General features: G+C 41.1%; 1 protein-coding gene and 1 pseudogene across 1 annotated transcript in view; one reads left to right on the forward strand and one right to left on the reverse strand.

The window, feature by feature from the left end:
* Positions 1-162: 162 nt before the first annotated feature.
* LOC139538129 (PR domain zinc finger protein 8-like) lies at positions 163-2,683 on the reverse strand (annotated as a pseudogene).
* A 119-nt stretch (positions 2,684-2,802) lies between these two features.
* The window catches only part of LOC139537982 (anthrax toxin receptor 2-like), a 30,803-nt gene continuing 19,569 nt past the window's right edge, over positions 2,803-14,036 (forward strand). The window contains exons 1-16 of the mRNA XM_071339915.1: positions 2,803-3,212; positions 3,512-3,583; positions 4,168-4,239; positions 4,356-4,437; positions 4,526-4,630; positions 4,751-4,819; positions 5,299-5,379; positions 5,475-5,535; positions 5,653-5,748; positions 6,288-6,357; positions 7,281-7,359; positions 10,044-10,139; positions 10,257-10,313; positions 10,428-10,523; positions 10,725-10,904; positions 11,123-11,203. Coding sequence (XP_071196016.1) covers positions 3,076-3,212; positions 3,512-3,583; positions 4,168-4,239; positions 4,356-4,437; positions 4,526-4,630; positions 4,751-4,819; positions 5,299-5,379; positions 5,475-5,535; positions 5,653-5,748; positions 6,288-6,357; positions 7,281-7,359; positions 10,044-10,139; positions 10,257-10,313; positions 10,428-10,523; positions 10,725-10,904; positions 11,123-11,203 — 1,434 coding nt within the window. The 5' untranslated portion in view covers positions 2,803-3,075. The remainder of the gene's footprint in view (positions 3,213-3,511; positions 3,584-4,167; positions 4,240-4,355; positions 4,438-4,525; positions 4,631-4,750; positions 4,820-5,298; positions 5,380-5,474; positions 5,536-5,652; positions 5,749-6,287; positions 6,358-7,280; positions 7,360-10,043; positions 10,140-10,256; positions 10,314-10,427; positions 10,524-10,724; positions 10,905-11,122; positions 11,204-14,036) is intronic.

Consider the following 14,036-nt stretch of genomic DNA (forward strand, 5'->3'; position numbering starts at 1 on the left):
TTTCTGTCCCTGTAAATAGCTCTCTGGCACCATCTAGTGTTCGCAACTGACCTTACAATCAAGTCATAACACTTTAACTATTGTAATTTGTGTGGAAAACAAGCATTTGATGTAAAAGAATAGAAAAATATATGGCATTCAAAAATGACACATTTTACAGAATTCAGAGAAAAAATGTAACTATAAAATGTATTCGCATTGATAATTTACATTATAATAATTAACATAATAGTTTGTGTTTTATTAGTTCTCCAATTAGTATCTTCATCAATATGATGACACATCAAACATTAAAATATCAAGATCTTACCAATGATAAGAACTAATTGAACTGAACTCATGTGTGAGAGGTCAAGTGTCCCGCAAGGTGATGGCGTTGTCTGAAGACCTCGTTGTAGATGCAAGACTTGAGCCTCTCCTCTCTCGCCCTGCGCTGCTGTTGTTTCACCCCATACCCTGACTCTGTGGCGTCCACCGCCCTCTTGTGGTGGGACCTCATATTGCTGCACCAGGTCTGAGGTCAGGCGGAAGGAGGCGTTGCATTTGGCACACCAGTTCTGAGCCGTCAGGCAGAGGGGCGAGAGCCGTGAGACGGAGGGGGACAGGAGCACCGGGGATAGGGAAATCTGGACCTGGAGGGGGGATTTGCCTGTGGTCCTGGTCCAGAGAGCTGCTGGGCTGTATAGAGGGCGCTTCTGTTTCAAAACACCCTGGACCAGCACCGGTCGGTGGAGATCAGTAGTAAAGGGAGTGATTGAAGTTTTAGCCCTCCCAAGCAGGGGGGTAGTCTGGGGAAAGGAAACAGAGCGTGGGGGCTGGGAGAAGGCACTCCTCCTGTTCTCAGAGACAGAGACCTGGCTGAAGGCAGAGGTGACAGTAGCAGTCAGTGAAAGAAGACAACTCCTCTGAGTGAGATGGAGACCGTAGTGTTTCTGTCTTTGTTTTCTTTGGGTCTCTCTGAGGCTCTACTGGGCCACTACCGGGCTGAATGCTCTGGTTCCTTAGGCTGGGTGAAGATCTGAGGTCTTCAGGCCCAGAACCTTGTTGTAAGTGTAGTTGGGTTGCTCTGTCTTTGGTGATGTTGTTCTTGTTGATGTTACTGGACAGGTGACAGGAGACTGGGCTGGGTTGTCTTTTCATGGTCAAAGTACAGTATCCTGTCTCCAGTGGATCCTGCTTTATCACTTGATGCTGTGGCTCACTACACCTGTCCTCCTCTACCTCTGTGTGTTTCCCTTTGAGGGAACCTCTAGTCTCAGAGTCCCTGGTGCTGGAAGACCCTGTCTTAATATTCTCCATATCCCGGGCTAAGTTATGGAAGTCTGTTGCAGGTTTGCTATCCTGTGGACTTGTTTCTGGACGGCTCTGTTTGAAGGCAGGAACAGGAAGGGAGTCAGGTTTCACATGGTCAGTGTTGCCTTGACCAGGTTTGGTGCTGTGGCTGTTTGGTCGTCTCTGTGGGCAGAGGAATCTCTGATGTTCCAGAAAGGGGAACTCAGTCTCAAAGCTTTGGTTACAGTTGGCACATGTGTACGGACCCGTACCTGGTTATAGAGATAAATATGGATTAATATCACTTTATTCTGCCAATATTGCTTGACATAAACCTTTGCCAATACTGTTTAAATTGTACAAATGTAATGAATAAATAAATATAGTTTGATGTCCTTATTTATGTATAATTGCAGTCAGTATTAAAATCATGAACATTTATATGAACAATGTGTATCTATAATGTAATACATCATATTTTATTACTATGTAATAACACATTCATAGAGTATGTAGACATACCTTTGCTTTGTATCTGCAGTGGGTTTAGGAGAAGAAGCTTGGCCAGGTCTTTCCCGTACCACACCAACCGCTCCTCTTCCTTCTGGATCGTCCTGAGGGCTCTAAAGAATAGGTGTCCGTTCTTCACATAGTCCTCCAGGTTCTGTTCTTCAGCGCTCCAGGCTGACTGGACCAGCCGCAGCCACATTGGACCACCAGTGCGCTGTGGCGTCCACCTGTGTAGCCAAATAGAAACGGGCCTTTGTCATATAAAAACAAGTAAAATACATAATTTTACTACGTGAAAGGTTCGATGCATTTCAAACAATTATGCGGGCATGAGAAACTTGCCAAACATTGGTTTGGAACACATTCTTTTAAGACGCACAGATTTGGTACGTGTTCTCACCCTCAAAATGTATGGTGCCGTTCTTCGGTCCATAGACTTGAGAGCAGTGAAGGCGATGCTGTCATAAACGGAGGTGTGTTTCAGCTCATACGGTCCAAAAACGGCGTTCTCGGGAACGTCGTAGGAGATGCGGACGCGCGTAAAAATGTCAGTTATCCATCGTTGCTGAGCTCTCGCCTCTGCGTTCCAAAATAGTTTCGACAGAATATCTGCCTCCAGGGTCTCCTGATAAACATATAATTCATATCATTAGGCTAACAATTGAGAATAAATAATTTTAAAATGAGTTTGGCAAACGCCAAAGAAACCGTGCGTAAACCACTCTAAATCCAAAACAATACAAATAAATACAAATCAGTCGAATTGAAGTTTTCAAACGAAACAATGTTTTTGTTTCAGTGTGTGGAACGAAATTAAAAGTAATATTCACGTCTTTCTATGGTTCTAGCTATAATTAATTGCGTATCAAGCTCCAATAAAGTTTGGTTGTTGAACTGAAATAGTTACCTAAATTGTTAATTTAGCAAAACATTTTGTCACCTGCTGTCTCCCCAACGCTGGTGAGGGAGCGATAGCGTTCGAAGTGTCCGGATATCTTGCGCATGCCCACTTCAGATGGGATGGTACAGTATCAGCGGTGATGCGACCGGCCAAATCATTTAATTCTCTCAATTCAGACAATGTATAGTTAACAACTATGCGAGTGGCAAGGACGATCATCGGTATTTACAAAGACATATGCTAGTAACATGTCGCGTAAAAGTAATGTCAGTTTCTTGTCAAATTTTTTGTTGGAAAATCAGTCAGTCTTGAGCCTTGATTTATCTTGTTTTACATACAAGAAAGCGCATGTAAGGTAGACAGTGCAATGTGCAAAATATAATTGAGAAAATATGATTTTTATCAAGGCAATGATCCTCAACGGACAAGGGATTGTATTTCTTCTTTCCGTTCTAATAAACACATTATATTGTCAAAGCGAAGAGGCATCTTGCCATGGAGCTTTTGATATTTATTTCGTTTTAGATAGGTAAGTAGCCTAGCCTATAAACTAAATGCAAGATGTAGTTGATATGAACGTGACTTCTTGTTCTATTTTTTTTATGTTGAAATGTCTTGTATCAACATGATTCAATACCATCTATCAGGTGTCAGAGTGCACGTATGAAGCATTTTATTATCAAGTTATGTGTGTGAAAAAAACAAATGTGTAACAAGTAGTCAACATGCTAATGTAAATAGTATTAAAATGACTAATGTTCTATTTCAGTCTGTATAGTCCTTGTATGGGTTTGTTTGGTTCAGAGAGTTTCATTGTGTGCTCTACAGGTCTGGTAGTGTGTATGATAACTGGGGAGAGATCTATGAGTTTGTGGAGCAGCTCACCAACCGCTTTGTGAGGTAAACTGTCTATGCTCTCAGGTCAAGCTCTCTATGAGGTTAACTTTGCCTTGAACATGTCACTATCCATCAGGACAAAACCCACACAACTCTCTCTCTCTCCCTTTCTCTCATGATACAAGTTTTCAGTATATTGACTGAATGAGCCCCTTTTATCAATGATTTACCAAGGGCATGTTTTCACAGCTGGAATCAATAGATAAACTGTAGTAAACACGGTCCTGTGAAAGTGGGGCATATCTTTATCGAGCAGAAGCCTAGGCATTTAACAAAAAGTAGGTCCACCAAACACTAGGATACTGCATGCCTGGGATTATTTTTAAACTTAATAATGGGGTACTAAATTTAACTCCACAAAACATTCGGCACATCTGGCTGTGGTGGCAACTGGTGTATAATTGTAGGCTAATGTAGAAAAAAATAGTTAGCCCCAAAGGGTGTGGGGAATAGGGCTAAGTAGAGCTACTGTTAGTGTAGTCTTTTAAATACAAAATGACCAGTCATTGCTGGAGTTAATCTGCTTCTGAATCTTCTTGGGTGTTTAATCCCGTTTATCCCCTTGTGTATCCCTGTGTTTGTTCTAGTCCAAAGATGAGAGTTTCCTACATAGTTTTCTCATCTAGAGCAGAGGTGATTCTACCACTAACTGGAGACAGGTACTACTACAGTAAACATATTTCACCTAACGAGACAGCATACACACTCTCTCGCGGTACACATCATCTCTCAGATAATATAGGACCTAAAATGCATATTTCTTGTTCCTTTGTAGGTATGAAATAGAGGAAGGCTTGAAAAAGTTAAGTGAAATCAGACCAGCTGGTGAAACATACATGCACGAAGGAATGAAAGTGGTATGAAGTTTTGATTCATAGCAGTTATATATATTTTTGTAGTTGTACTGTATGTGTTGTCCATTAAAACATGGCTTCCTACATGTAGGCTTCAGAGCAGATAAAGGCCCAGGTCACACGGTCATCCAGCATCATCATCGCTCTGACTGATGGGAAACTGGAGGTCTATCCCTATGAACTGACAGTAGAGGAGGTAATGCCATTATAATAGACTGTGATGAGCAATAACATAGTACATACTTTGCTTTGAGCTCTTACTAGTACACAGCTATTTTCCATAAATGAATCTATTGGTCCTCTCTTTTTATTTCAGGCTAACGCGGCCAGGGAGTTTGGTGCTAGAGTGTACTGTGTCGGTGTGAAGGACTTTGATGAGAGACAGGTATGATTTTGAAGTCTCACTTTATCAATTGTAGGCTGGAGAAGCACTCACAAACTGCACACAGCCATGCACAAACAGTATCCCTGCTGAAATATTTGTTTACATTGAAATCTGTTGGATAAGCATGCACAATGCTGTAACAGCTGATTGATATTGATAACATAGTGAAAGGAAAATGAGAGTACCAGTTTAATGATTTGATCGACTGTCCCTCTCAGCGAGCGTTAGCAGTCTGGACAGGAAGTCCGTTGTACTGTAATCATCTAATAAGATCACGATCGTGCCAGCCCTGCTTCCTGTTATAGTTTCATTACATTAGAGGAAAGCCTTGGAAACCAGGCAGGAAAGCATCAACAGAGAGACAGAGTAATGTACAGACAATGAAGGAGAGAGTGCTATGTCGTATGTTAGATGTGGAAAGGCAATCTCTCAGATGTTGTGTAACATTATAGAGTATGCTTGCTTTCTTATCCCTACAGCTTGTTGACATTGCAGACAGCAAAGACCAAGTATTCCCAGTGCTGGCTGGATTTCATGCACTCAAAACCATTGTGAATTCGGTGAGGTCAGAATAATTACATAGAGCAATATGTCAGAATAAACTTTAAGACACATACCATGTAATTTACATCAGCGTTATTTATATTTTTCACAGATTTTGAAGAAATCCTGCACAGAAATATTCAGTATAGAGCCCACGAATGTTTGTGTGAACGGTATGCTGCAAAGATTTAGTTTGTCGTTATACTGATTAAATGTGATCAATATTGGTTAACATTATTATTAGTTTGTGCCCGAAAATCCTAACATTGTGACCCTCCATAACATTCTAGAATCTTTTAACATTGTGCTGAGAGGATATGATTTCACCCGTGGGAGGAGCCAGGAGGGAGTGATCTGTGTTCTCACAGTCAACCAGAAGACCTACAGTTAGTATACCCCACCACAAGCTCCATAATGCATCACATTCTGCATTCCAATATTGACACACCGACCTACTGTAAGAGTGCAAATTGAAAATAACTCCCCCTAGCCGCTTGTTACACCACATTCATTCATGTATATTACCAGATGCCACAGTCCTTTGTAGTTGTACACCAAACAATGCACTCAATGCCATTCCTCAGGATTCAATCAATTTCATCATGGAAAGATGTTGGTCACCCTGTTCATTCTGTAGCCATACTAATAGAGTAATGAGACATTGGAGTGAATGTTGGGGCTCAGTATTTTCCCAAACCAGAGAGAACAGAACAGTGTCTTGTTTAGTAGCTAGAGAACAGAGACGTCATTTTGTAGCCAGCTGAGTGCATGGAGCTGGTCTCTGTCTCATTGCTTAATATAGAACATAACAAACAATGTCTCTTCACTGAGAGGGCATAGAGCTCACACACCCCTCCCTTTCACACTTTCTCTGGCTCCCCACAACCCCTCCCTCTCGCTCTCTCTCTCTTTCCCTCTCTCCCAGATGAGAGGCCTAGTGTGGTGCAGGATGGCTATCTGTTGTGTCCAGCACCAGTGCTGCATGAAGCCGGACAGTAAGTGCTGCACTTGATTCTCTCCTCGTGGAACTTCCTGTAGCCATAAATGGCCAGTGAGCTACTGAGCGCGTTCAGATGGCCAGATCAAAGGAATGGCATGTTGTCTGTTGGTTTCCGTGAGAGAAGAACCATGCTGCAACCCAAGCTCCACTGTGTAAGAGTACACACACTTTCATTCAGGGTGGGCAGTTGGTTCGACGGGTAACGGATCGATTGCTTTATAAAAGCAACAAAATAAAATCATTCAAGTATAAAAATAGAATAGAAGTTTTGTGATTGGAGAATAAATGCGGTTCAGTCCTATTCCATTACAGTTACCTGGTTTCTTTATAGAATATAAAACGAATAGGTTGAACCGATGTGTAGTGGTGAGACACACCAAAATGGTTTGGCATACTGTCATTTAAACAGTTTAGTACAGGAGGATGTTTTTGTGAGACTTTGTGACCCTGTTAGTGTTTACCGACTGGGCAAAAACGCATCGAATCAACTTTGTTTCCACGTCATTTCAACCCCCAAAATCTATGTGATAACGTTGAATCAACATGTCAAACTGATTGGAAAAGGACAGAAAAGTAATCAACGTAAGGGCAATTTTTTTCTCCCAACTTTTACCCTAAATCCAATGACATGGTCACATTTGTTGTTGATTTCACTTTGAATTGACAACTCAACCAAATGTTAATCAAAACTAGACGTTGAACTGACGTCTGTGCCCAGTGGGTACCCACCGTTGACCATGTAATAGTGTTTACCCTGCCACCAGCATGCCTGTTTGCTATAGCACAGTGCCCTGGCATTTCAACATTTGGTCTGCCAGGCCGATACATCAATTAAGTTCGACCTGACCTACTTTGTTAGTCTCTTTCTCTCTCAGCAATAACATAGAAATGGTCTGGATTTTCTTTCTCTCTCAATAGATCGATAGATGTGCTGATCAGCTTGAACAAGGGTCAGTCCTACATCTCAAGTCCATTCACTATCTACGCTACAGGATGTGTGAGTATCAGTATTACAGACAACTCAAAACAAACACTGACATTCAGTTTGGTCAGTCTTAGTTCACCAAAGTCTAGTCTGATAAAGTCCATTAAATACTGAAGCAATAAGCCAGAGGATGTGTGGTATATGACCAACATAAATATAATATACGTACTTGATAAACTGGGTGTTTCGAGCCCTGAATGCTGATTGGCTGAAAGCTGTGGTTTATCAGACCGTATACCATGGGTGTGATAAAACATGTATTTTTACTGTTCTAATTACATTGGTAACCAGTTTATAATAGCAATAACGCACCTCAGGGGTTTGTGATATGTGGCCAATATACCACGGCTAAGGGCTGTATCTAGGCACTCCACATAGCGTCGTGCTTAAAACCTGTTGAGGACAAGGGGGTGCTGTTTTCACTTTTGGAGAAAATCGTATGATTTTTAAACGGCCTCGTACTCAATTCTTGCTCGTACAATATGCATATTATTATTACTATTGGATAGAAAACAGTCTCTAGTTTCTAAAAACGTTTGAATTATTTCTCTAAGTGAAACAGAACTCCTTTTACAGACCATTTCCTAACCGGAAGTGAGATTTCCAAAAGCGAACTCTCTCTTCAGGAGCTTGTCTATAAAAGGGCATGTCACTTATGACTGTAGAAACACGTCATACGCCTTCGCCTGGGTGTAATGCGGAAGTGAGAGAAAAAATCAGTTGATTATCTCGACCAGGGACTGAACACAACGTCTTGGACTGAGACGTGCGCACTTTTATTTATTTCCTGGGCGCGAAGTCTGACCTGTACTCGGCTCATTGAAGAACCTTTTTAAAGGTGAATATGATCTCTGGCTTCGATTTTCTTTGATACATGTCACAATATTATCTTAAAGTATGTTTTTTCAATATAGTTTAATTATATTATTGAAATTTATTCTGGACTTTAGACGTGATGCGACGCAAGAATTGGTTCAAGAACGAGAGGCTAGCAATGCTAGCTAATGGTGCTTGCTAATTCTGAGGGAAATCGTTCGTTATGGATCCAAATAAAGTCGGTTCTGAACAAAGGACCCCTTGGAGAACATTCTGATGGAAAATCCACAAAGATAAGGACCCAATTTGGGATGCTTTTTCATATATATCTGTCGAACTGTGCTATGCTACCGTTTGACTAGAAGCAATGCTGCTGTGTGCTAGCTATTGTAGTAAGCTAATATAACGATATATTGTGTTTTCGCTGTAAAACACTTCAAAAATCGGAAATATTGGCTCTGTTCACAAGATCTTATTCTTTCATCAGCTATCCACCATATATTGTTCTGAAATGTTTTATGATGTGTAATTAGTAGTTGACGTTGGTGTCTGTATTTTCTCTGGCTACTGCCGTGCGATTTCTGACTGTAGCTGTGATGGTGGCTATGATGGTAGCAGTAATGTAAAACTGATTTATAGCTAAAATATGCACATTTTTCGAACAAAACATAGATTTATTGTGTAACATGTTATAGGACTGTCATCTGAGGGAGTTTTTTCTAGGTTATTTAGGTTGGTTCTAGGTTGGTTCTAGGTTAGTTAGGTTAGCTACTTGCATGCTACCGTTGCTGTGAAAAACTGTCTGTCTGTCTTTTGTATTTGGTGGTGAACTAACATAAATATATGTGGTGTTTTCGCTGTAAAACACTTCAACAATCGGAAATATTGTCTGTATTCACAAGATATTTGTCTTTCATTAGCTATCCACCATATATTTGTCTGAAATGTTTTATGATGTGTAATTAGGTAGTTGGTGTCTGTATTTACTCTGGCTACTCCCGTGCGATTTCTGACTGTAGCTATGATGGTAGCAGTAATGTAAAACTGATTTATAGCTAAAATATGCAATTTTTTTGAACAAAACATAGATTTATTGTGTAACATGTTATAGGACTGTCATCTGAGGTAGTTTTTTCTAGGTTATTTAGGTTGGTTCTAGGTTAGTTAGGTTGGCTTGTGCATGCTACCTGCAGCCTACTTGTGCTGTGAAAAATGTCTGTCTGTCTTTTTTTATTTGGTGGTGACCTAACATAAATATATGTGGTGTTTTCTCTGTAAAACATTTAAAAAATCGGACATGTTGGCTGGATTGACAAGATGTTTATCTTTCAAATGCTGTATTGGACTTGTTAATGTGTGAAAGTTAAATATTTCAATTTTCTTTTTTGAATTTGCCGCTCTGCCTTTTCAATGGAATGTGGGAGGAGTGCCGCTAGCGGCACCCGTGGCCTCAACAGGTTATTAAGAACAGCCCTTAGCCGTGGTATATTGGCCACATATCACAAACCCCTGAGGTGCGTTATTGCTATTATAAACTGGTTACCAATGTAATTAGAACAGTAAAAATACATGTTTTATCACACCCATGGTATACGGTCTGATAAACCACAGCTTTCAGCCAATCAGCATTCAGGGCTCGAAACACCCAGTTAATCAAGTATATTATATTTATGTTTGGCATAAAGAAATCTGTTCAAGTCTGTGTTGCGTACCAGGCTGCTTTGTTTACCATTCAGACTCAGATTCCACAAGAGAGAAATTCATTTGGTCATGTGCTTAAAAAGATGGTACATAAAACATGAAAACACAGAAACGACACAATAGAATTCATTCAGAGTGCTATAGCTACACATTTAAAGTGACAGTGTCTCCTGATGCAGTCTGATGGGACAGTGGTGCTGGTGCTGGTCTTGGTCCTCCTCCTGCTACTGGCTCTGGTTCTGCTGTGGTGGTTCTGGCCGCTCTGCTGCACTATTGTGAGTGGTTCAACACAGCACTTTTCCCCTTGAAAAATAGAAACAGTATGAGTGAATCAGTTAAAATGGTTGTTGGTTGATAGTATATAGTAATGGAAGAAGGCTTCTATTTTACAGGTGATCAAGGACCCCCCTCCCCGTCGCACCCCTCCTCCCCCTCCTCCACCAGTACCTGTGAGTGGACTGTCGCTTAGATCCTTAAGACTGTTGTTTAAATCAACATGAATGTCAGTTCATTCAGCTCTTCACAGGGTTAATACAGTGGTTTCGCTGTGTCTCCTCCATTAGGAGCCTGAGGAGGACCCTCTGCCCAAGAGGAAATGGCCCATGGTGGATGCATCCTATTATGGGGGAAGAGGTATCGGAGGAATGAAACGCATGGAGGTATGTCAGAATGCGTATTACCCCATTCAACCCCATCTATTTGGGCTGCACTATATCTTGACAGTGAGTTGTTACTTTATTTTGAGTGATGTTAGTAACTCTAAAGGTCTGAATGGTTATTTTGTGCTACAAAAAAATATATAAACGGTATAAAATGAAAGATGAACTGTATAAAAGAACCTAATGTAAAGTGTGTATTAGGTTCGATGGGGAGAGAAAGGTTCCACGGAGGAAGGTGCACGGCTAGAGAAAGCTAAGAACGCAGTGGTCACAATGGTGGAAGAGGAGGTGGAAGAAACCATTGGAAGAAAACCAATGCCTCAGAGCCCATGCCCTACCTATCCCATCCCAGAACAGTCCAGATGGTACACGCCCATCAAGGTTAGTTCGGATGCTTTCAAACCCAGTTGACAATGGCAGTCAGTAACTGATTTGATATCTTTAATATTTTTTACTGGTTTCATCATATCTTTGTTTAAACTGATTTCATCATATCTTTGTTTAAACTGGTTTCATCATATCTTTGTTTAAACTGGTTTCATCATATCTTTGTTTAAACTCGTTTCATCACCACAATTCTCATTGTTTCTTTCTCTCAGGGGCGTTTTGATGCTCTAGTAGCATTACTCAGGCGCCAGTATGATCGAGTTGCTGTCATGAGACCAACAGCACAGGACAGGGTAAAGTACCCCCTTCTGTAAATGTTTTCAGATTACTTCCTGAATTGACTGAATTTTTAATGGAATTGACCAAACCCTGATTGCAACAAAAGAAAGAGAAAGGAAGAGAGAGAAAGAAAGAGAGAGAAAAGAAGAGAAAGAGAGAAAGAGAGAAAATAAGAGAAAGTGAACGAGAGAAAGCGAAAGAGAGAGAAAAGAGAAAGAGAGAAAAGAAGACCGAGCTCTGTGTTTGGTCATTGTCATCCAGTTTTCACACGTTAGTAACCTTGTCTAGCTCATCAGTGGTGAGAGGTAGTAAGGGAGAGAAAGAAAACCTAGAAGGTTAGTTATGACTCTCCACTGAGAGAAGAGTATGGATGTCCATGTTGGTGTGACTGGCCACCCTGACCCTTAATGTCTACAGTGCATTCGGAAAGTATTTGGACCACTTGACTTTTTCCACATTGTTACGTTACAGCCTTGTTCTAAAATGGATTAAAATGTTTTCCCCCCCTCTAATCTACACATAATACCCCATAATGACAAAGCAAAAACAGGTTTTTAGAAATATTAGCACATTTATATATAAAAGAAATGTAAATATCACATTTAAATAAGTATTCAGACCCTTTACTCAGTACTTTGTTGAAGCACAGCCTCAAGTCTTCTTGGGTATGACGCTACAAGCTTGGCACGACTGTGTGACAATGTACGCTGAGAGGCGGGAAGCAAGTTCAGGGAGTGAATACATATAATAAATAAATGAACAAAACAAGAAACACAAACAGCGCAACGACATGAAACAGGAACAATGATGACTGGGGAAGAAACCAAAGGGAGTGACATACAGTTGAAGTCGGAAGTTTACATACACCTCAGCCAAATACATTTAAACTCAGTTTTTCACAATTCCTGACATTTAATCAGAGTAAAGATTCCCTGTCTTAGGTCAGTTAGGATCACCACTTTATTTTAAGAATGTGAAATGTCAGAATAATAGTAGAGAGAATGATTTATTTAAGATTTTATCTCTTTCATCACATTCCCAGTGGGTCAGAAGTTTGCATACACTCAATTAGTATTTGGTAGCATTGCCTATAAATTGTTTAACTTGGGTCAAACGTTTCGGGTAGCCTTCCACAAGCTTCCCACAATAAGTTGGGAAGAATTTGGCCATTTCCTCTTGACAGAGCTGGTGTAACTGAGTCAGGTTTGTAGCCCTCCTTGCTCGCACACACTTTTTCAGTTCTGCCCACACATTTTCTGTAGGATTGATTTCAGGGCTTTGTGATGGCCACTCCAATACCTTGACTTTGTTGTCCTTAAGCCATTTTGCCACAACTTTGGAAGTATGCTTGGGGTCATTGTCCATTTGGGAGACCCATTTGCGACCAAGCATCTTCAAAAGGTCCTTTGCTGTTGTTCTGGGATTGATTTTCACTTTTTGCACCAAAGTACGTTCATCTCTAGGAGACAGAACGTGTCTCCTTCCTGAGCCGTATGACAGCTGCGTGGTCCCATGGTGTTTATACTTGCGTACTATTGTTTGTACAGATGAACGTGGTACCTTCAGGCGTTTGGAAATTGCTCCCAAGGATGAACCAGACTTGTGGAGGTCCACAATTTTTTTTCTGATGACTTGGCTGATTATTTTTTTTCTTCCCCATGATGTCAAGCAAAGAGCCACTGAGTTTGAAGGTAGGCCTTGAAATACATCCATAGGTACACCTCCAATTAACTCAAATGATGTCAATTTGCCTACCAGAAGCTTCTAAAGCTAATTTTCTGGAATTTTCCAAGCTGTTTAAAGGCACAGTCAACTTAGTGTATGTAAACTTCTGACCCACTGGAATTGTGATACAGTGAATTATAAGTGAAATAATCTGTCTGTAAACAATTGTTGGAAAAATTACTTGTGTCATGCACAAAGTAGATGTCCTAACCGACTTGCCAAAACTATAGTTTGTTAACAATAAATGTGTGGAGTGGTTGAAAAACAAGTTTTAATGACTCCAACCTAAGTGTATGTAAACTTCTGACTTCAACTGTATAAAGGGCAGGTAATCAAGGAGGTGATGGAGTCCAGGTGAGTGTCATTATGCACGTAACTCTGGTGACAGGTGTGCACCCTAACGAGCAGCCTGGTGACCTAAAGGCTGGAGAGGGAGCACACGTGACAGACTGTATTTTTGGCCTGCTGAAGGTCATTTTGCAGGGCTCTGGCAGTGCTCCTCCTTGCACAAAGGCGGAGGTAGCGGTCCTGCTGCTGGGTTGTTGCCCTCCTACGGCCTCCTCCACGTCTCCTGATGTACTGGCCTGTCTCCTGGTAGCGCCTCCATGCTCTGGACACTACGCTGACAGACACAGCAAACCTTCTTGCCACAGCTCGCATTGATGTGCCATCCTGGATGAGCTGCACTACCTGAGCCACTTGTGTGGGTTATAGACTCCGTCTCATGTTACCACTAGAGTGAAAGCACCGCCAGCATTCAAAAGTGACCAAAACATCAGCCAGGAAGCATAGGAACTGAGAAGTGGTCTGTGGTCACCACCTGCAGAACCACTCCTTTATTGGGGGTGTCTTGCTAATTGCCTATAATTTCCACCTTTTGTCTATTCCATTTGCACAACAGCATGTGACATTTATTGTCAATCAGTGTTGCTTCCTAAGTGGACAGTTTGATTTCACAGAAGTGTGATTGACTTGGAGTTACATTGTGTTGTTTAAGTGTTCCCTTTATTTTTTTGAGCAGTGTATATACAGGTGTGTGCCTTTCCAAATCGAATAAATTGAATTTACCACAGGTGGACTCCAATCAAGTTGTAGAAACATCTCAAGGATGATCAGTGGAAA

Source organism: Salvelinus alpinus, chromosome 1 (assembly GCF_045679555.1).
Source record: "Salvelinus alpinus chromosome 1, SLU_Salpinus.1, whole genome shotgun sequence".
NCBI classification, from domain to species: Eukaryota; Metazoa; Chordata; class Actinopteri; order Salmoniformes; family Salmonidae; genus Salvelinus; species Salvelinus alpinus.